Below are 23,509 nucleotides of genomic sequence, written 5' to 3'. Positions count from 1 at the left end.
GGCATCCATAAGTACAAGGTCACTGCCATACCTGAGGAGAAGCCTCCGCTGCCATTCTTCTTGGTGTACGAACAAAAACTTTGTCTCGTCGCCATCCTTGACCTCGTCCCTTGTCCTGAAGTAGAACTTGGATGATGGGGAGTCAAGCCTCCATTGCTCAATTTTGCGCTTTAGTGACTCTTGATCATCACCGCAGTATTTGCTGGCGCTGATTGCTCGAGCGATATGACTTCGCAAATCCTGGCGACTGGGGTAATATCGTCGGTTCGACTTTCGGGGTTTCTGATGACCTTCATGACTTCCAAACATTTCTTTGTCGACGTACTGCTCCAAGCATTTTCGTACCACATCTGGACTAGTTATATTTTCACTAACCAGCTCGCGGATCTTGCTTGCGATTTTCGGATGGATGGAGTGACCTATTGTGGCGGCCTCACCGACAGGATGTACCTTGTGTGCTGTACTAAGGGGAAGCCTGAAATAGAATCTTGTCGTCGTTCTTAGGCGCTTTCCCGTCTGCTTGTCATCCTTTAATCGCTTGAGAATCCCGGCTTTTGCCTTCCGTAGACCTTTCTTTGACGAGCACTCTTCAGGTTCTAAAGTATAATCAGTGTACAGCCGTGTAGCTCGCACTTGCAGACTTGCTGGGCAGTCGAGTTTTCTTGATCCTTGAACTTTAATGTAACCTCCGGAGCTGGCTAAGTAATCGTGTCCGGAGGTATTTTGAGGTTTCTGTTTCTTTCCACCTCGAGAATCCTATATTTTCATAGAGAAACAGAAAGTAATGATAAGGTTCTAAGCACTCTATGCCACGTTTTTGAAAATGTCGTAGCAAACCGTGTCAATAGTATCCTTACCGCCTTTGGTCCATGCAGGCAATGTCTTGTTTCCACGGTTACCACTGAGAATGGGTGGGCCAGACAGGCAATAGGAAGGTTGCCAGACTTTTGCTCAAACATGGGTTGTACTAAAAAAAGACGAAACTACCGACATCATAAAGAGAGATTTTACAAAGCTGTTACATAGCGCGATTATTGAAATATTGAAAAACTTTCCGCAAAGCAAAAAAGATGATTTTTTTTCCAAATGAGATTTCCGGCACTTGCGACTGGAGTATTTTATAAAGAGGTTGTCAAAACGACATTTATTAAGTTTTCTTTTTATGTTAACCACAGACCCCAGAGCCCGGTGTTTTCCAAGTATGTTCGGAAATTCTCCCTTGTGTTTTATTTTATGTGTAATGAATCCTGAAAACTCGATATCTTTTTCATTATTTCAAATGTATTTTTTACACTATAGATCTTTATTTACCTTCATATAATAATTTACTCCCCAGACATCAACTGTTTTATGTTTCTACCCTCGTGTCATTCTTGGAACTTGATTTTGGTAAATTAAAGATTTCTGGAGACTCAAGCTTTCATAATTTTGGGCTGCTTTCTTTGTTTTTCAAAAAAAAAAAGGAAAAAGAGTGCAAACGAAACAGATCTGGTCCACACGCGCATGTTTTTCACAGCGCCTTGTCTTTTCTTCCAACCCATGTAAACTGTTAAAAACCTTTCGAGCCGAGGTTAAAGAAAAATGTGATCATTTTTAGACTAAAAAAAACGCTTTATTAAATAGTCGCTAAATCTTGACAACCGTGAATGATTGTTGACTTTTATGACGATGATTTAGCATTTCTTCGTACTCATTTTCTCACCGGTGGAAGTTGTGCAATAGTCTGTCAACGCACGTGTGGAACGGATACTGTAGATGCCTGCGGATAATTACCGAAATTAAAATCCTGGCCACTTGATGGCTAAATTTTATTGAACTGTTGCGACATAATATTTCGCTTTCATTTCTTCATTAAAATATGGACGTCGCATCTGGGCTCCATAAATGACTAGAATATTTCCGCCTTAAACAAACAAAAGGCAGCGAAAGGTCAAGTTGTTTTGTAATATAAACATGAAAATCCTGGCATGGCCTGCCTTGACTGTATTCGTCCTCTGTTTTCGCAATCGTTTTCCTTTTCCCGAAAATTGCAAACCTAAAATGCTTAAAAGAAAAAGTAAAGAAGATTGAAAATACCATTTTCGGATGATCTCCGCGACCTTTCCTTGACCTCTGTTGTGGAGCGCACAAAACATGTAGAATTCAATGTGGTGAATTGCTCAATGAGATCTTCCTTCCGTTCCTCTGTCCCATCTAAAAACCCGTAACCGTAGTCACTATCAACCAGGGTCGGCCAGGGTTTTTGGGTATTCGGTATTCAGGGGTGTTTGAAATCGGGTATACGGTATATTGCAGCTTAAATATGGGTATTCAGTATATCACTTTCTTTGAATTTCAAGTATAAAGTATTCAAAGCTTCGATTATTTTTGGGTATATTTGGAGGAATTTGGGGTATTTTGGGGTATTTTGTCGATTTTTTTTCGAGTATATTGGTATTCCACTACCCCCCCTGGCCGACCCTGATCAACGCGTACCTCGCAGAGGTTTGCATAAAGAAACTCGATTTCCTTTTTAACTAGCGTAGATTGTTTGCCAGAACTATTTGGATTACAGCTAAGGCCAGTAGCCCGCGTTGCAAAAAATTCGGATGACATCTCGTTAGCAAGGCAAGGTCAATGAGCCCTGATAGGGACGTGACTTTAAGTAATAGCGCGGGATTCTTGCCGCTGGTTATAATTAACAGCTGATTCAACCCTAGTCCCCAAGTTGAGCTCCCCTTAGTTAGTTATTACTAAAGTGGGACGACCGCTGACACAATAAAATCATACTGCAGAAGGGGGTCACAGAGTCTACGTGGGAATTCGCGACCCGATCTTTTCACATATGAAGGTATCATGTTTTTGCATGTAAGCTCACTTGGTATTTCATTGGTGTTTATATAATAAGAAGTATTTATCTCCTTGACTATATTTTACATATTTAGAAACTAGAATATTACCACCAACCAGGTGCATAGTCTCAGTTCCAGAATTGTTTTACTTTTGAAGAGAAATTCAGATCAACATTTTCCCTGTTTTACCCTACAGCAAAAATGACTTAAACTGTACTGAGATAAATAATCGATTAGTGTGTTTACACAAACTCTCAGGGAATCAGAGTAAATATGAGTGATTTCACCATGTATGGTAGAAGTACCAATTAGTAATTTTTTATTGAGGGTGAGATAGTGAGATAAACATTTCAAACTTTTTAAACAATGTTTTTGTATAAAAATCAGACCCCAGACTGCACACAAGCAGCCATTGTTATCATGAAAACAAGAGTGCAACTTATAAAAAAGGCATTTCTTTGCATCCCCCCTGAATGTGTAACTGCATGCAGAATTTAAGGAGGTTGAAAATTTTTCATTTCCCAAGATGTTTGATTCTTGCAGAGCAATTCTTAGAGTGCTGGAAGAGATGAATGACAACAATCTAAAGATACCCCTGTTAGTGATGGCAACAATCAAAAGATGCCTCTGTTAGTTACAATAAAAAATTCCTTGGTTTCATTCAATTTTTTAATAAGTGGTGCCTTTGAATAAGCACCTCCCTCAAATAAGTACCACACTTGAGGTAAAAAGTAGAAAATAAGTGTCACGTTACATCTTTGAGTAAAAATGTTCTGTGTACTCTTTTGACCCCAGGAGTGACCAGTTTATATACATTCTTCCTATGCGAAAGAACTTTTCAATCAAGTATGGAAAGTAATTGGGATTACTTATAGCTAATCTTCAATTTTCATCTCCCTGCAATTAGTCTTGAAAATCTTGTGCCAAATTCTCGACCAATCAGGTACAAAACCAAGCCACTTTCGACTTGGTTACTTGGGTTTTCTCATACATTGGGCAGTTTTCTTATTTTTAGTTGGAGTTCTTAATGGCCTTTTGCACTATTCCTTTTGTTATGACATGGTTGGCTGTTCTTGCCTCTCTGATTTTGGTCTTACAACACTAAATTGCAAAGTGCACTTACTTGGTTTTGACAGATAGCATTAGAAGGAAGGGGGTAAGTTTCTAAAGAAACTGTCAGTGATGCTGTGTCCATGACTGGTGTGGAAAGCATTTGCTTTGATAAAGGGCTAATGCAAAAAATGTCAGTTTAAAAACTTTACAGTGGCTAATTGACAAAATCAACTCAGTTAATAAAACAAAATCATCTTTTAACTCTAGTTCTTGGCACTTACATGTACTAATGGATCTATTGTTATCCAGTCAATGGGAATAATTAGCTCTGATATTGTGGGCTTAAAAGGGAAAGGGAAAAAAGAAAACAAAACAACATTTTGATTGCTTATTGCTGGTCCTCTTCAGGTGGTAAAGTTGATTGCTTAACCCTTTAACCCCTAAAAGTGACTAGTATCTAATTTCTCTGTACAATATCACCACTGGGACACACATTAATGTCATGAGAATGAGGGAAATGATCATCAACTAAAGAAACTCTAGATTGTTAGACAAATTCTCCTTGTCAGCACCTTAGTAAATGTACAGAGAACAGTATGGAGAATATGAATACTGATGCTAGGGTGTAAGGGGTTAACATGCACCATCTGTTGAACACATGGTAGGACCCTGGTAACTAGTCCACATCATGATTTAATTAAAGAAGACTGGTATTAAGTTGAAATGTTACAGTCCATACTGGAAGTGGCTTTGTCATGTGGCAAGCAATAAATACTTTCATAGAAAAGGTTGTGGTCATTCATCGTGATGAATAACAATAAAAGCTAAGTTTTTCGCTTGTCTCACTCAGTAATCAATTCTTTCTTGTCACAACTGTATCTAATCAAAATGAATGATCAAAAACCTTTTTAACTCTTATTTTAGATTTGATCTATTACTTGGAAACTAATCTCCCTGCTGATGGTTACTGTGTCATTGGTCTTACATGAGTGGATCTTTATCCTGGTGAAAATTGGAACTTTGTTCTTGGGAAAATCATCATGTGAGGATGGTTTTGGTGTGGTTAGCTTTGGCCATTTTGAGCCATAGTCCTACCAGAATGGACGTTTAAATGATACAACAAATCAGAAAATTGCAGGAGTGCAATGTGGCATAGCTGATAGAACTATTTCCTCAGTCTCTTTTGAGAATAATGGCCATCATGATGTAAGCCTTCACCTGGAAGATTTTGCAGATATAGAAAAAGTCAATGAAGAGATCATTTGGAGACTTCTCAGGGTAAGATGTTCAAAGGTGAACAAACTCTGCCAGAGTGTACATTTATGAAATATAAGCAAAACTTGATTGCATCTAAACATACTTTGTTCTTCATGTTCTCAGCCTTCATTAATATTACACATAAGTAACCAAGATTCTTTGGGTCTGTGAGAGTATGGGTGGGTGAGATATGCAAGTTATGTAATATGGTACCCAGTAAAACATGAACAGTTTAGATTGATTCTGACAACAAGCAATAAGCAATAAGCAAGCAAAGCTTAAAATTGGATATTTCTGTTGTTGTTGGTTGTTTAGTTTGTTATGCCGGGTTGGCTTTACATGTGAGACTCAAGAGTACTCCATGAATATTTCCAGTGTTCAGGATTATCTGACTCTTTCTGTAAATCACCATATAGTTGATGGATGAGAAGTATTGATTAAAAAACATATCAAAGCTGTGAAAGCCTACTGTTGTTGTTATTGTATCAATATGGTAACCATCATTTTAAATTCATATTTAGATGGCAAATTGGAAGGCCTTTCCCATATGAAAGGGTAGCAAAGGGGGGGGTCCAGATCCCATATCATGTACAAATTTAAAATAATTCATAATGTGTCATGTGCACTATAAATAGTATGTAATCTCACGCATCAAAAATTTAAAAGGTGAAGCTTCAAACCTCACCATACCTTGGCTTTCTGTAAAATTCACACATCTCCTTTAAGTATTAGGCTTAATCACGTGGCACATAAAAACCCTTTGTCACCATCATAAAAGCCAAATTGAAATTCATTCTCAGAGAGAAAATGGAACTTTGGATTACATTTTAAGCAGTGCTGTCATCTTCTTTACCATAGTTATCAATTTTGTTTGTTTCCAGGTATCAAGCTATGAAATATGTCGTGTTTGGAATGGCTCATTGTTCATATTTTGCTTGTGCCATGAATGATAGTAAATCAGTCCTCCAAACAGAAAACTAACCTTTATTTCTTTGTCCAGTTTGTCTGCATAAACTGTTGGCTTTGATGTCGTGGAAAGGTACACTGGCTTATGTATCCTTCTGGACTATGTCACGAAGGAAATACTTTCTAAAGATGATTATCGCCACAATGAAGACGCATCGTTACAAAACACGGAAGAATGAAAAACAAATGAAATAATGGAAATCAGTTGGTTGAAATCAGTGGTTAAGTTTATCAAGGGGAACATTGATAAAAAGCCCCACTAGAGATTAGTGCTGTATGGACAAGAATACTCAATCCAGGTCTCAGGATATAAGAAAATTTTTCCATGAGCGCACATTGGATAAAAGATGGTAGAAAGCGAACGAGATCCCTGGGGCCAAGTGGCTATAACCATCTCATATCCAACAAGCGCGAGTGGAATGATTGTTTTATGAAAAATGCCCCAAAATATAGATAAATCTTCCCGACGTTATTTCGTAAACTTTATTTTCCTATGTAGTGGTTCGTAACCCATGATGGCTAAGCCGATGAAAACTCTTGAATTGTATTATCCAATGATCCAGTTTTTGATAAGTGAAAGTTCCTCCAACCTCACGGGGATGACGAAAATATGCTTTTATCTTCTCCATATTTATTTTCCAAAGGCTTATATTTTACACGATTTTTTTCTTCATGTGAGTCATTCACATCTTTATTTATCATTATCACCCTTGCAGGTAGCTTTAATTCTCCTACAACTATTTTCATGGCTTTTTTCGCTTTGAAATGAGCTGGATATAAACTAATACAATTTTAAAGTAGATTCAAATCAGTGTCAACTAAAAGTATTATCATAGGCATCAATAAATAATTTTTGAGAAACGTGACGTGGACTCTAGATTCTTGTCTTGTCTTCTATGCTATTGCAAAATTTCCAAAGAGTATATCTTAATTAATTTTATCTCTTTTTATCTTTTATCAGAGAGGACTGTCAAGAAAACAACTAAGTAAGCATCCCGTTAACAGTTCTTGATTCTCGCTCAAATTGTGCCGAACGCATGCGTTTGCCTTTATTTGCTTAACTCATCGGTAGTTGAATTGAGCACAAAGAAGCACTCGGAGTGAGATGGCTAAAAAAACCGCCTTAGGGTGCGTCCAAAATCGAAAGCCGGTGGATTTTACAGTGAGAAAACCCTTTGTTTCAATACCACTGTTGATTTGACCATGTATCAAGGTAGACTTCTCGGCTATCTGAGGATAAATTAGGACCTTCGAAACTCAAACTTTGTTCCTCACACGGAGGAAAATGACTGATATTAAAGTGACGTAATAGTATTGCCTACTCGATATTGCTAAATTCGCTTATTTCCAGTGAGAGGAATGTTATCTTCAAAATCGCTGAGATTTTTCCAGAAAATGAAAAAAAAAAGGAAACAGTGATTGCCAGTGTAGAAGGACCCTATGATTATCAACACGACTTTCATATTCGGCGCCTTTAAAACTTCGCCCCAGGACGTAATAATATTTCCTACTCGTTATTTGCTTTCGCATTAATGGCTACAGAAACCTTAGGTAGTTTTTAGGATATGGCTCTTTTCATAGACCGCTTCATTTCCTTCTTTTTGTTTGTCTGATTGTCCTATATAGATTATGCTATACTTTTGGCAAGAGTGTTTCCGTCTGTCACCTCCAACGCAAATAAGTATATGTCAAATAAGTACCACATATTAATGTTGCTTCAATGAATAATTTCCATTTCCAGAGCGCTCAATCATACGCATTTGATTAAAAATACGTTTGCTTGCAATAATAAATGTCTGTTAAAGCTTCCGATCCGGCTAAACTGCCAATGACACTCTGAATTTGCTCAAAAGCTGCTCAAAAGCTCTTTATGTTCCTAGGCAACCGATAAACTATCAATAAAGGCAGTCCACCGATTTGCTTTGATCAGGAGTGTTTAAACGAAATCATCGGGCAAGAGCTCTGTATTCTGGTAACCTCACATATTCCAAAGTAAGTTTCAGTTTAAAAACGATTGTTTTAATTTTACAATCAAGGCTTAACAATATAGACATGGCATATTGCAAATGGCGAAAATTTATTTTGCGAGAACCGAGATAATTTTAACTGATATCTCAGTTCCTGCAGAATCAATTAAATCAAGTTCAGATATGTTTTTTGAAAACCTTGGTTCAAACAACGGTCGTGGCCTGAAAATAAGTAGAGAATAAGGACACGAAATTCTTTTAGGGGGAATGCGCTCATAATCACAATCATTTGGATCGAATGCAAGAATTAACTGAGGTGAGACACATAGTGACAGCCACAGAAGGAAATAGGGAACGCAATATCATTTTCAATAAACAAAAGTTAAGGTAGGCCGGGTTATTTGAAACCTTGGTTCAAACGACAGTCGTGGCCGGAAAATAAGTAGAGAATAAGGAAACGAAATTTTTAGGGAGTTCTGCGCTAATAATCACAATTATTTGAATCGAATTCAAGAACAAACTGGGGCGAGAAACACAGTGACAGCCACAGGAAGAAATAAGAAAAGCTTACAAGAAGCACTTTTTTGTTCATAGCATTCAAAAGGTACTTTTTTGTTGATTGAAAGAAGAGAATGGTTTCTTGTTTTGGATTCAGTTCTAATTAAGATTAGGGACCGCAGATTTTGCATTTAACTTTATTAATAAAGTTAACTTAAATTTATATAGCGAGATGATGTCTTCTTCATGATACCTCTTTCCCAATTATGTTAGTTTAATCAAAGTGCCTCACTTTTGCAAATCTTCAGTTTGAATGTGGTCAGTGTTCGCGTACTTTGACAAACCGATAGGGGTTCTTTCAAGTCTTCCAACTACCTTGTTTGAAACTCGGTGTTTTCAAAAGTCGGCTCGATGGCTAAGATAGACATGAAATATAAGGCAGTGGTATTCGTTTCAAACTGAGTTTCTAGGGTTTTTATTTAGATTGTTCTTTAGTTGGGTTAAAGTCTTGTAAATCGTCACTGATAGCGTTCGCTCGAGTTTACTTTGACTTCCTTAAAACTCGGGAAAATAAATAGATCCGATCAAGCAGATTGGGGTTTTGGTATAAGTACAGGAATTTCTTACAACATAGGAGAAATGAGCGAAAGCTGTATCTCAAGCGAAATCGAATGGAGGGCTCTTACGGAGCTAAGAGGAAGTAACAGTTGTTGAGAGTGGTCTTTCAGTGGAGGACACAAACCAGATGATAGCTATATGGGAAACGTTAAAGGAATCTCAGGGTTCCCCGCTTCAAAGGTAACAATGGAAATATCTCAGTTTCAAATCGACGCTTGTCACTTCATCACTAATAATTTATTGTGCACGAACCATTCTTTTTCTTTTATTTTAAGAGTTAGAACATGACTTTAGCTCACGGCTGAAGGGTTTAATTGAGTTGTAATTGGAATTTTATTTTTACAGTTCTACGGTCAGAACTTGTAAAGTCAAAATATTAGGGGTGACCATAATTTTAATTCATTTACTGGTCATAAATTTGATCAGTTGCAACTCTGTATTATACAGTATTCCCAAATATCTTATCAGTAGTCACAGATATGCAGCAGCTCACCTAGTTAAACTAACTTAAAAATATGACCTTATCACTCCTACTTACATTGGCTTTTTGAACAGTTAAAGATTAAAGGTTACAGAATTTATCTTAAGAATATTTCTTTTTATTTATTGTACCACGTGCTTACTACGTGACGTTCGTGATGTTCAGGAAAAAATGTCACTAAATAAAATCATATTTTACAAACGTATTAGCTTTCAGAGCCGCTATTTCAATGTTGAGGGAAGAAAAATTACGAAATTAGAAATGGCTCTTTTTTCAAAACGGAGTACTCACAGCATTGACGCCCTTCCAAAAAGTTTACATATTGGAGTTCTCTCGTCTTTTGGAAGTAAAGCTCCATTAGTCCTCGCGAACACGAGTAGTACTGGTAACTCAGCTGCGCATGCGTACAAGGGATGTATGCCTCGAGCCTCGTGTTCGGTATTCGATAGGATCATAGAAATATGAATTTTTTTCGTCGATGTTGCATAAGAATGATAAGGCAAGTAAGAATTAGTCGAAGGACAAAGAGGCACGTTGTTCGAAGGCATTTTCCGCCCGAAGCTACCGGAAGGGTGTCTATATTTAGCAATGCATATCCACCAAACTTCTTCTTCCAAACAGCCCTAAACAAGCTAAGAGAAGGGGAACTACCAGGAGAAATCCATGGCAATTGCCTGAGATATCACATCAAGTTCGATTACATAGTGGGTAGCTCAGTAAATGGAAGTCCAAGCGAGCGTATTAGAGTCGTTTGCAAAACTGGAAAATGTTCTTGTCAAAGAACTTTACCCATAGAAATCAAAACCATTTATCCTGTTTAGAGCCCACTTTGTCCTCTCACATCGACAACGAAAGTGCTCAGAGATATTAAACTGATAAGCTACTGGGTAAAGTCGTCAATAAAAAGGAGGAGAAAAGTAAGAGCATACAACTCCATCAGTGAGAACCTGTATCATGACTGAGCTGTTGGCAGAAGATTGGGAGAAAATGCAGAGTTAAACTACTTGCAATATGTATATCAAACTATAATGAAACTTCGTGGTAGCGGTGTTAGAAGGCTTCGAACAGTTCTATTGGAATCAGCTACTTTCTCGAACTGAGGTCTCTAGTGAGGTAATGCCTGCTACTAGGATTGAAACTTGGATTGTGATTAGGGCTGTGAAACAGGCTGATGAGAGCTACGACAAATGAGAATGTAAATACGATTTTCATTGCGGCAATTTCTAAAAATATAGCTGTGTTTTTAGATGCAGTTGTTCATTTGACTGAGCCTTTAAATAAATTCTGGACTGCAATTGTGTTTGTGATTCACAATACGATTGCAATTTGCATTCAGTGAATATGACGTGGAGTAATATGTAATCCACCACAACATTTTCCAAAGGAAGAAGATGATTTTTATACCAAAAAAAAATTGATAGAATGGTTTTTTGAGAAACAAAATCCACAACTCCCATTTTATTTACCTCCAATCTACTCTAGTGTTCGAGATGTAAGCAAAATAACTGGATGTTCCCAAACTCAGTCGAACTCGATCATCAACAAAGTACATAACCATATCATGAATTGAGCGCAAGAAACCTCCAAACTTTCCCCTACTAATTTGACTGAAGTACCATGTAAATAAAGCCTAATTTCTTGTTGTACAATTTGTTCAATACCTTATGGTTTCCCATACCCCCTCTGTCGAATGGACGTAATTTTAAGCTTTCGAGATAATGCAAGCTGTAATGGAGCTTAATCATAAACATGTTCATTTCTTGACATCAAGTTCATTAACAGGCATTTCCCAAACATAAACCATGTGTAACCAGAGTAAAAAAAATATCCTCAATGGTTTGGCCGCCCCTGTTTGAGTTATGCGAAATATGAAATGCTTTCATGGTTAAGATTTCTGATTTCTTTCATTCCTTCACAACACTGTGTGGTCTTCCCATACATGTGAGCATGGCCATTGGATGTCGTTAATAACATCCCTGTCGACAGAAATAATGAAAGAGAGACTCTATATATGCTAAGTCCCTTTTGCCGCTCTGTACCACTCAGAGCGGTGTGGCATTGGTCTTCTTAATCCAGGGGTGTAGCTGGGATTTTTCAGAGGGGGGAGGAGGGGTCACACTGTGTCAAACAGCGGGTACTCATCGAATCGTCATGTCGACCTCCTCGCGTGAAGGGTCACGTTCACCCCAGGATTCCTCTGGCTACGCCCTTATAATCTGAATCTGTTATCTTTGGTGGTTTGGTGCGGGTTTAGTCGTTTACCCGCATGGGTAAAGTCGTAATCATTCTTCCAGAAAAATTGCAGCAACTTACAACTTTAGTTGATAAAACCAATTCATCCTGCACTACCCCCAACGATGCAGCACCACAATTCAGAAGCTCACCTTCCCTGTACATGAATTGGTTTTCTTCATCTGAGTCAATAAACCATGATAGTTTGGCGTGGGTTTGGTTTTCTACCTTTATTTGTAAGGTCCTAATCATTCTTCTAGACAAATAGCAACACGAATCTCCAAATATTCTTAGACCTTCTAGCTAGGGTCTTTTAGTCATTCACTCTCTAGTTAGCTATATATCATTCACCCATGATGCAGTTTGCCTAACTAAAAAGTAAGAACCAGACTCTAATACATTGTTATTTTTTCTTGATATCCATTTTTAGATTCGTTACACGGAACTGGAATAACTCTCGATGAAGCAAATTTCGGAGTCATCCACTACATAATAACGGAGTAACATGCAGAAATGCTTGGACCGTTATTTGAAATCTTAGAGGTTTTGTAATACATTCTGCGCATACCTTTGGAAAGATATTATGGGGTGTGATCTTTCCTTTTACTGATAATTTCTCAAAAAATATATATCCCATATCTGACATGTTTCCAAGGAGAGCCACGTTAATAAGACTTCCTCGCAATGCTGGTCATACATATTGGAAAGTAAATGTGATGGAAATAAGGAACAAATTTTTGTTCTCCTAGTCCAACAGTGTCTTCAAGAGGAATTTATTTTTTTACCTAATCCTATGAAGGAATCGTGGAGAATGAGAAGGATACTTTGAAAATAGATAACTGGGAATAATTGAAGTGAAAGATGACGGTAGTCAGTGAATAACACAAGTATACTTAGAAAAAGAACTCTGATTGCTTCCACAAGGAGTCAGACCTACGACGTTGGGATTAGCATTTCAGACTTGGAGCAGGCTAGTTCGTTACGTTTAACCATGCTCATGGTAACAAAACTCCTGAAATCTGCTGCTTCTGCGCAATGATAATGAACAAAACAGATGGTAAATGCTTGAACCTGGTGATTTCTAAGAGAAAGATGATGTTATTCATTGAATGGCACAATCATATTCAGAGGAAAAGAACTGTGAGTGCTCTCATTAGGAGCTCACCCTTCGTCCCTCTGTCTCAGGAAGCTGTAAAATCTGAAATCTCGGTATGAAGAAGAATCGTGCGAGGTTGCGTTGAACAGGGGCGCTTTCGCGCGTGGAGGACATCGTTTCCAGGGCCTCATCGGAAACTGGATTTAAGCAAGATGGCGGCTGTATTGTGTGCTCTCACTGTTAAGTAGCTGTTTTTGAATACTAAATGTTTAAAATGAACGGAACAAAATCGAAACCGATGAACCGCAGAGCACTTATTGGAAAACTTAAACACTTTGATGATGGGGTATGTTCCCTTTTCGAGCAAGCGACGGATTCATGTCAAAATCTTTATCAAACATATACTGGAGATGCCTTAGATCTTCGTGAAATTCAAACCTATCCAGAATGGAAGGTTCAAATGTGTTTCAGAAATTTGAGGAAGCATCACAGAAAGCGATCTAGACAAAGTATAATATACATATTGCCTCTGGGCCCCTTTCCAAAGATTTTACGGATGCCAATTGAGCATGGAAGTGTCTCCACTTTCGAGTTGATCAGGAGGTTTGTGAGTTGCTACTTTTTCGGAATGACCGTGAAATTTCTGGAAGAGATTGCCGTCACGAAGGTGAATTGTAAACACAGATTTCATCCAGTTACTGGGAAACTGCAGTTGTTAGTAACAGGTCAGAGTATTTGTGGTTGTATTATTCATGTTTACAAACTGATCTTGTCTCATATCTCAGTTAGTAAGTGCGCTATGATTGGTCAATTAAGCGGACTATATTTTGCCATGCAGCTCCGCCAAATTCAAAATTTTTTTAAATTGAAATCTTCTTCCTTTCTTCGAACCCAGAGATGAAATAAATATCTTACAAACCAAGTTCCAGGTCAGCAGTGTAAGGTCTGGAAACTGGTTTTTTTTCTTCTTGGACTTATGGCCCACACGTTTTTGCACTTGGGCCATTAAAAAATTTATGCGATAAAACTTGGTTCATAACTAAAAGTGTGGACCTCAAACTTGGTTGATAAATAGAGGTTATTACATGGCCACTTAGAGATAAGAAATTTCTCTCCAAGGGAAATTTGGTATCTCCAAGTGGCCATGTAATATTCTAATTATTATATAAACACCAATGAAATACCAATCATTTCACTTTAATATTTCTTATAAACAGAACATGGAAAGGAGTGATTTTTATATGTAACCATAGCAATGGTGATCTTTTCAGGCATGAAGATAGCATGTTATCTTTACATGTGAAGATATTGTGTTTTGAACACATGCAAACTTACTTGCTATTTTATTGGTGTTTATATAATAAGAAGTATTTATTTCCTTGATTGTATTTTATATATTTAGAAAGTATAATTTTACCTCCAACTAGGTGTCTCAGTTCCAGAATCAATGTACTTTTGGAGAACCAAAGATAAACATTTTCCTTGTTTTACCCTACAGTTAAATTGACTGAAACTGTACTGAGATAACTAATTGATCAGTGTATTTACACTTACTCTGAAAGAAAACTGGATGCATCAGGGTAAGGACAATGATAAAAAACATTTCAAATTTTTTTTTGCAATGTTTTTGTATGAAAACGAGGCCTCCAGGTGGCGAAAAAGCTGTGGTTGTTACCATGGAAACAAGAGTGCAACCTATAAAAAAAAGCGTTCTTGTGCATCCCCCCTGAGTGCCTAACTTCTTGCAAAATGTAAAAGGGGGTTGAAAATCTTTCATTTCCAAAGATGTTTGAATCTCACAGACTAGTTCTAAAAGTGCTTGAAGAGAGGAATGACAACAACCAAAAGATGCCTCTGTTATTTACAATAAAATTTTTAGTACAGGTAAAAAATACAATTTCCAGTTAAATTTTAAGAGAAATCTCTTTGTTTCATCCAACTTTTTTATAAGTGCCACCCTTGACTAAGCACCTCCCTCAAGTGCCATGTAGCATATTTAAGTAAAAATGTTATGTTTACTCTTTTGACCCCAGTAGTGACCAGTTTGTATACATTCCTTCTACACAAAAGAAATTTTCAATCAAGTATGGAAAGTAATCTGGAATCGCTCAATAGTTAACTTTAACTTTTTGTCTTTCTGTGATTAGTCTTAAAAATTGTTTGCCAAGTTTTCAACCAATCAGATACAAAAACCAAGACCAATTTCAACTTGGTTACTTGGGTTTTCCCATACTTTGGGTAGTTTTCTTATTTTTAGTTGGAGTTTTCAATGGCCCTTTTACTATTTCTTTTGTTATAACATGATTGGCTGTTCTTACCGCTTTGATTCTGGTCTTACAGCACTTAATCACGAAGTGCACTTATTTGGTTTTGACAGATAGCTTAAGAATAAAGGAAGTAAGTTTCTAAAGAAACTGTTAGCGAAGTTGTGTTTGTGGCTGGCGTGTCAAGGGCTAATGCAAAAAAATTAAGCCTTATGAACTCTCTACAATGGCCAATTAAAAAAATCAACACAGTTCATAAAACAAAGTTATCTTGTAACACTAGTTCTTGGCACTTACATGTACTAAAGGGGGAGTCTACTGTTTTATTTCAAATCAATGGGAATAATTAGCTCAGATATTGTGGGCTTAAAAGAGAAAGGGGAAAAAAAAAACGAAACATTTGTATAAATAATCTATTCACTTTCAAATGTAATAATACAGTATTCATTGCTTGTCTTTCAATGCAGTCCCTTCACTGTGGATTGCAACATTTTTATTAATTGTTGCTGGTCTTCTTTAGGTGATAAAGTTGATTACTTAATATGTACCATCTGTTGAACGCATGGTATGAGCCTTGTAACTAGTCCATATCATGATTTAATTAAAGAAGATTGTAGCATAAAGTTGAAATGTTACAGCCTATACTGGAAACGACTTTGTTATGTGGCAAGCAATAAATCCTTTCTTGTCACAACTGTATCTAATCAAAATAAATGATCAAATATCTTTCTACTCTAATTTCAGATTTGATGCATTACTTGAAAACTAGTCTCCCTGCAGATGGTTACTGCATCATTGGTCTTACATGGGTGGATCTTTATCCTGGTGAAGATTGGAACTTTGTTCTAGGGGAATCATCATGTGAGGATGGTTGTGCTGTGGTTAGCTTTGGTCATTTTGAGCCACAGTCCTACCAGTATAAACATTTAAATGATACAACAAATCAGAACATTGCAGGAGTGCAATGTGACAAAGCTGATAGAACTATTTCCTCAGTCACTTTTGAGAGGAATGGTCATGATGATGCAAACCTTTACCTGGAAGATTTTGCAGATATAGAAAAAGTCAATAAAAAGATCATTTGGAGACTTCTAAGGGTAAGATGTTCAAAGATGAACATACTCTGCTAGAGTGTACAAATTATCCAATATAGGTAAAACTTGATTGCATCTAATCATACTTTGTTCTTCATGTTTCCAGCCTTCATTAATTAATATTACACATAAGCAACCAAGATTCTTTGGGTCTGTGAGAGTATGGGTGGGTGAGACATGCAAGTTATGTAATGTGGTACTCAGAAAACCATTAACAGTTCAGATTGATTCTGACTACAATTGTGTCCTTTAAATTGGAAACTTAAATTTCTGTTGTTGTTAGTAGTTTAGTTTCTTATGCCCAGTTGGCTTTATCCTTGAAACTCAAGAGCACTCCATTAATATTTCCAGTGTTCAGGATTATCTGACTCTTGCTTCTTGCTTTAAATCACCGTGTAGTTCATAAATGAGAAGTATTGGTGGAAAAACATAACAATGCTGTGGAAGCCTACTGTCAGGACAAAATTTGTTGTTGTCAACATATTAAGCATTGTTTTAATTTCATGTTTAGATGGCAAATTGCAAGGCGTGCCCCATGTAAAAGGTTAGCAAAGGGGAGGAGGGTGGGGGGGAGAGAGGTCCAGATCCTGTTTCCTGCACAAATTTTAAAACAATTCATGTATCGTGTGCTTCAAACAGTACGTAATCTTGTGCATCAAGAATTGAAAAGGTGAAACTTCAAACCTCACCATACCTTGGCTTTCTATAAAATTCACACATTCTCCTTGAGTCTTAAGCTTAATCATGCTGCACATATAAACCGTTTGCCACCCTCATAAAAGCTAAATTGGGATTCAGTCTCAGAGAGAAAATGGAACTTCAGGCTATACTTTAAGCTTTGCTGTCATCTTCTTTACCATAGATATCAATTTTGTTTGTTTTCAGGTATCAAGCCATGAAATATGTCATGTGTTTGGAATGGCTCACTGTTCATATTTTGCTTGTGCCATGAATGAGAGTAAATCAGTCCTCCAAGCAGAAAATCAACCTTTATTTCTTTGTCCAGTTTGTTTGCGTAAACTACAAAAAGCTGTTGGCTTTGATGTTATGGAAAGGTACACTGGCTTATGTATCCTTCTAGAATATGTCATGAATGAAATACTTTCTAAAGATGATTATTGCCACACTGAAGACACATCATTACAAAATACTGAAGAATGCAAATTTGTAATGGCAATCAGTTGGTTGAAATCAGTGCTTAAGTTTATCAAGAGGAACAATGATATAAACTCCACTAGCAATTAGGGCTGTTTGGACCAAAAAATCATATAATTCAGGTCACTGGATATTAAGCCATTTTTCCATGACTGCACACTGGATACAAGATGATGGATGACAAACGAAATCTGTAGGGCCAAGTTGGCTATAACCATCTCATATCCAACAAGCGCAAGTAGAATAATTGCTTTATGAAAAATACCTCAAAATAGAGATGAATCTTCCTGACTTTATTTCATAAACTTTATTTTCTTATGTAATGGTTCATAATCCATGATGGCTAAGCAAATGAAAACTCTCAAATTGTATTATCCATTGATCCAGTTTTTAAAAGGAGAATATTTCCTCCAACCTCACAGGGCTGACTAAACTGAAAAATAAGCTATTATCTTCTCCTTCTTTCTTTCCCATAGGCCCATGTTTTACACGATTTTTCTCTCCATTTAAGTGATTCACATTTTTATTTATCATTATCACCTTTGCAGGTAGCTGTAATTCTCTCATAACTATTTTCATGGTTTTCTTCATTTTTAATGAGCCAGATATAATTTAATACAATTTTTTAAAGTAGATTTAAATCATTGTCAATTAAAAGTATTGTCTTAGGATGAATAAATAATTTTTAAGAAACGTGATGTGGGTTCCCGATCCTTGTCTCGATGCAGTCCATGCCATTCCAAAATTTCTCAAGAGTATAGCTTAATTAATTTTATCTTGAATCGATCAGAGAGGACTGTCAAGAAAACAACAAAGTAAACATTCCGTTAACAGTTCTTGATTCTCACCCAAGTCGTGCCTTACGCATGCGTTTGCCTTTATTTGCTTGATTCGTTCGTAGTTGAATTAAGCACAGAGACGCATTCGGAGCGAGATGGCTAAAAGATCGCCTTATCGTGCGTCCAAAATCGAAAGCCGGTGGATTTTACAGTGAGAAAACCCCCTTGTTTCAAGACCACTGGTGATTTGACTATGAATCCAAGCAGACTTCGCGGTTATCTATCGACGAAATCTGCCCTTTTGATAAAGGAAGGCTTTACTATGGGTAGATTATGACCTTCAAAAATCAAAAATCGTTCCTTGCATGAGGGAAAATGACTGATCTTAAAGTCTGGGTGGATGGTGTACCGCGAGTTGTGCGTGGAGCACACGAGGATACTACATGTGAAAACATTTTGTTCGCTCTAGCGAGCGCCACGGGTAAGCTTGGAAGATTTGCCTTGGTCGAAAAATGGCGAGATCTCGAAAGGATTTTGCCGCGAGAGGCGAAACCGCTCAAGTGCTTGCAGATGTGGGGAAAGCAAGCGGGCGAAGTCAAGTTTATTTTGAAGTTAATGAAAGACAAATCAAAAACGAAGGAGAGCAAAGTAGGTGCTGAAGAACACTCCGAGAATGAAGAGAACTTAACGAGTGACCCTTTTCATCGCTCTTTCGAACGGAAGACTTTGGAGAGAGTCGTCGCTAATCAGACGAATAAGTTGAAACGTCTCACGCGTGACCTGGAAATCATACAGTTGCGAATTGACAGTTGTGTCGACAACGAAGAAGATTATCTTTACTTCACCGAAGAGGAAATCACCGAGGATCGTATCACTAAACTCGGACAGGTTCTGAAATTGCAAGCCAAGGAATTATCCGTGGAAGGAATTTGTGCAAACGAACTCGCGAAAGAACGAACACGGGAGGAAAAACTCCAGTTCGAACTTGAAGATCACCGAAATAAACTTCACCACCTAGATGTTCACATCTCCGATTTAGAAAGCGTCGGTACTAAAATTTATTCCATGCGAGCTCCTCAGGACAGGAACATTGACAATGGTTCACAGCGAATCGGCGTGAGTGATCTGGAAGAACTAGCTCAAGAAATATCGATAACAAGAGAAGAGCTGTCAAAGCAAAGAGAACTCGCTGATCGACAGAGCGAGGAAGTTGAAAACATTAAAAAGTCGTTCTCGGAATTAGAACGGATCGCGCGCCAAAAAACTGTACAATTCGACTCGCTGAAAGGTGATTCATCATCAGAAATTCGCTTATCTTATTACGATTTAGACAAGAATCTACAATTAGACACCGCGAAGGACATTCCGTTGAATGGCGTGGATGATATGCTTTTATCGCCTGATAAAAGCAAATTAACTGGTTCTGTGGCTTCTCAAACACCATCCCGAAATGGGACACAAAAAGATGATTCGTCACATGGAGCTGTTTCTTCTCATAAATCTCCTGTCCGACAGAGAATTGGGGCATTTGATAGCCCTGATGATCCGGGAGTTTTTGTCTAAGAAAAACGTGGTATGTACATCTTTTCCTTTTTCCTTTTTATTTTTTTCCATCAGATTTCTGGATTTATACTACACAACAATTACATTGATGTGTGTGAGAAACAGTTTAGTGTTGTTTAGAGTTTATCGTTCCATGCATGACGTCATAGTCGTGCGGAGAGGGGTAAGGTACGTCTGGCAAATAATTTTCAAGTTAAATATAGTAATTTTCGCTCGTAGACAAACCTGTGTCTTCATCGGCTCTGTCCAAGGATACATCAATATACATATTTTTGTTGTTGTTTTTTTTCTTATTCAATAATTTGTCTTTGGTTGGGCATATTTAGTTTCATTTTGTAAATTTGGGTCTGAGATTTTCTGAAAGTTTAACTTTCTTTGTCCAATCCAAAACCTTACCCCCTATTGTGCTACCTGTTGGGATGATATTTGAAACTGATAAATAAATTACTTTTATCATTATTATTATTACTGGTACTATATATACTTGGAACATCAAACAAATATAAGAATTTTTTTTTAACTTGATCCCTGTGATAATAAACTTTTTGACATCACACTCACATCTTATGAAAATCCTATATGGACTAGTTTTATATGAGAAGAGATTTTTCTGGATTGGTAAACAATGGAAATTGAATGTTTCCAAGGGTGTTTGGATTCATTGTACTGTAGATCCCACTCGAACAGTATTCAAAGTTTGGACTGTTCTGTTCATCACCAAATCTGTTAGCTGTCTGCTCTGAACCAGATATCACTATCAGGTCTTTCAGCTGCATTAATTTTAGTCCTGTATGGAACTAAGTTCAATTAAAAATTGTCCTTGAAAGAAGTATATTCACTGAGATAAAAATTATTCCAAGAACCAGAAACAGTTTGTATTCTCCAAACAAAGGCACCTTTGATTGTAATTATTTGGGGTCTCTAAATGCTCAGAATGATTGAAAAGGCTTCGTAAGTTTATATTTTGTTAGGAGATGAGGATTGCCTTTTTAACTATGTGAGAAGACTTGAACAAAGAAGGCCAAAAATCTGCAGATTTGCAAAAGAAATGTTTACATTACTAAACTTTCCAGATTGAAAATTGTTTGCACACCATTTAGTGGTAGACCTTAAGTTTGACCCTTTCCATGTTTAAAGAAAGATTTAGTACAGTAAATACTTTTTTCCTGTCCAGAGTTATTGCTTGCAAAACTGAAGTTCTGTTTTTTATTTGGTTCCACAGGAGAGTTGCTTACTGCTACTTAGAATTTCAGTGGGATTTTTCTTGTGTCATTGACCCAAAAAACTGATCATGCCTCCTGGGAAAAATTCTTAAAAGATTCTTCTCTTATCAACCAGAAGTAGTATTCTTCCTAATAACAGCAGAGAAGTCATCTTTTTAACTAATGAATGTATCAAACACCAGAGTTATATTAATTTAAGAGTTGCAAGTTGATTTAAGTAGATTTTTGTGGTCCTTTTGTCCTTTCTTAAGATGAAGGAGTGTTTCCATGCCAGGATGAGGTGAGACACTTTGGACAAGCCAAGTGAAATGAATTTAAACAAAGTTTTTCTGTCTCAGAATCCTTCAAGGCTGCTAAATATTATGTAAGTAATATGTGCACTCTTTAGAGCTTGTGGTATGTCTGTTTGTTTACATGAAATGCTTGCTTGATGGATAATTTTCTTGTTTTCCTATTAATGGAAACACTGCTTTTTTTATGTTTGATCAGGACAGTATCTTAAGCATATTATTTTCTAGACCAAATTGAATATGTGAACTCTTCAATCTCAAGTATCTAAAGCAAATTTGACCATATATTTCTTTGTTGGCTCTTCCTGATGTAATGCTCCAGGTTGTTATTCTAATTGTTGCAACCAAATATGCTGCAAAAGACACTAGTTTGGTAACTCTTTCTTTTTCTGGTGACTATTTTTGGTGATCTCAGGTCCTAAAATTTGACTTTGGGTTGAGTGGGATTTGGAGTCCTTTTATATAATGTGTTTTTTATGACATTTTAAATTGTAAATCCAAGCAAAATTTCTTTGTTCTCATCAGCCATCCAAGTATGTGACTGTGGATTAAACCTTGTATTTAAAGGTGAACATACTCATTGCAACTGTTGGTGAAATAAGATGTTCTTTCTTCCTTGTCAAGAAAATTATTTTAAGATATAGCTAAATATGTTTTGTTTATCAAGGGTGACAGCAAAAACTCATAAGTTGGCGGTAAGAAAATTCAAGAGCATAAAAAAAGAAAAAAAGAAAAAAAGGGGAACTGGTTGTTTCAACAAGGCTTGGAGAGAGTTATAGTACATTTGATATTCCTTGAGTTTTGTGTATCTGTATTGAACAAAGACATATTTGTTGATCTTTCAGTGTGGAAGGTTTCAGATTTGGAGGAAGGAAAATAACCAATCCAGTCTTTTGACATATTTTTGACAGAACTTAGTTTGAGTTTGGATGAACAAGCAAGGATGATAATGAGTTTGCTGCTCTTGAAGATGTGTTTAATGCAAATCATATTGCCTAAAAGGTATTGTTTGTTGCAATATGAAATGATTTCACGTGATTGTGATATAGTGGTGGGAGAAATGTGTATGTGTTGAAGCAACAAATGACAAATTTAGAGAAATTTACAGAAACTAGGAAATGGTTGAAGGAACTCTAAGCATTGTTATTGCGTTAAAAGAAATATATCTGCAGTTTTAATTTGAGAAAGGTTAAAGTAATATCATGAACGAGAGAATTAATTATTATATTATGATTCCTTTTAAAAGTTGTAAGAGGGAGAAACATTTTTTTTGTCAATAAGATTTATTTAAATTTATTTATGGGAGGAAGTTGAGTGAATTTTATAATAAATTATTACCTCAAATCAGTCATTTAAAAATTTGCCATAATTATAGCTTATCTTGATACTCATTGTGTGAGCTTTTGTTAACTGAATTTAAATTTCTGAAATAAAGAAATATGTTTATCTAAATTTTATAAATATATTTAGACTGTAGAAAGTGTTAATCATGTATGGATTGGTGGGATGGGGTACCCAACAGTGCAGTGCCTGGAGTGATATTATCTAATGAAATGTAGCAATCATGGAGCATATTGCCAGCTTCCATTGGTGATGATGGCCAGAACTATTTGTTCTTTGCATCTCTTACCTATAACTAGTTCCAATACCCAGCTCTTCTCTCTATCACTAAGGGGAATCTGCAAAGTGTCTGGGAAGTACTTCACTGGGTTAAAAGAATAGAAAAAGAACCAAATAATACTACATAAATGATAAAGAAACAGAAGAAATCATGCATTTTTTCTGAAGTAATAAAGTGGTGCTCCTCATTGAATTTCAATTGTCATGTGTCCAACAAGAAATGGAAAGGAGACAGAATTTTTTAATTAGTCATTCGTTATCTGCAGCCAGTACCCAGGTAGCACCTCATCCTACCCTTTAAGGGACTGTCTATTATTTAGAGGTTGTGGAGGCTTGGTGTGAATGGAAAGAGCTCATGCCAAAATCCTTTTGACCTTACCTTTTGTGAAGCATAATTACTCCTGACTATTCCCAGCACATGCCTACCAATTCATGGTTTTGATCAAATATTCATACCCAATATGAATGCATGAATTTGGCTTGCTCTCTTTTTTACCAACATAGAAGTCAGTGCATGATCCT

General features: G+C 36.8%; 2 protein-coding genes and 1 pseudogene across 6 annotated transcripts; all 3 read left to right on the top strand.

The window, feature by feature from the left end:
• The first annotated feature begins 3,357 nt into the window (after positions 1-3,357).
• On the top strand, positions 3,358-6,444 carry LOC149039069 (archaemetzincin-2-like; annotated as a pseudogene). The gene is made up of 3 exons (XR_016180643.1): positions 3,358-3,460; positions 4,809-5,162; positions 6,023-6,444. The product of XR_016180643.1 is annotated as an archaemetzincin-2-like (transcript).
• A 3,009-nt stretch (positions 6,445-9,453) lies between these two features.
• On the top strand, positions 9,454-18,545 carry LOC113665438 (archaemetzincin-2-like). Of its 2 annotated transcripts, XM_089184451.1 has the most exons (4): positions 9,454-13,724; positions 16,008-16,360; positions 17,243-17,412; positions 18,414-18,545. In XM_089184451.1, the coding sequence occupies exons 1-4, from the start codon at positions 13,265-13,267 to the stop codon at positions 18,415-18,417; spliced, it is 987 nt and encodes a 328-aa protein (XP_089040577.1). In that variant the 5' UTR covers positions 9,454-13,264; the 3' UTR covers positions 18,418-18,545. The 2 variants fall into 2 exon arrangements, with proteins under 2 accessions (XP_089040577.1, XP_089040576.1); XM_089184450.1 differs by lacking the exon at positions 18,414-18,545 and having other exon boundaries at positions 17,243-18,205.
• LOC113665444 (ras association domain-containing protein 8) lies at positions 18,401-22,819 on the top strand. 3 transcript variants are annotated; one of them, XM_089184449.1, is made up of 4 exons: positions 18,525-19,864; positions 21,329-21,441; positions 21,893-21,934; positions 22,213-22,819. In XM_089184449.1, exon 1 carries the CDS (start codon positions 18,667-18,669, stop codon positions 19,852-19,854), a length of 1,188 nt encoding a protein of 395 aa, XP_089040575.1. In that variant the 5' UTR covers positions 18,525-18,666; the 3' UTR covers positions 19,855-19,864; positions 21,329-21,441; positions 21,893-21,934; positions 22,213-22,819. The 3 variants fall into 3 exon arrangements, with proteins under 3 accessions (XP_089040573.1, XP_089040575.1, XP_089040574.1); XM_089184447.1 differs by lacking the exon at positions 21,893-21,934 and having other exon boundaries at positions 18,401-19,864; XM_089184448.1 differs by having other exon boundaries at positions 21,893-22,819.
• Positions 22,820-23,509: the final 690 nt, after the last annotated feature.

Source organism: Pocillopora damicornis, chromosome 10, assembly GCF_964200805.1.
Source record: "Pocillopora damicornis chromosome 10, jaPocDami1.2, whole genome shotgun sequence".
NCBI lineage: Eukaryota > Metazoa > Cnidaria > Anthozoa > Scleractinia > Pocilloporidae > Pocillopora > Pocillopora damicornis.
Note: the sequence above shows the minus strand (reverse complement) of the source record. Positions and strands in the feature narration are given on the sequence as shown.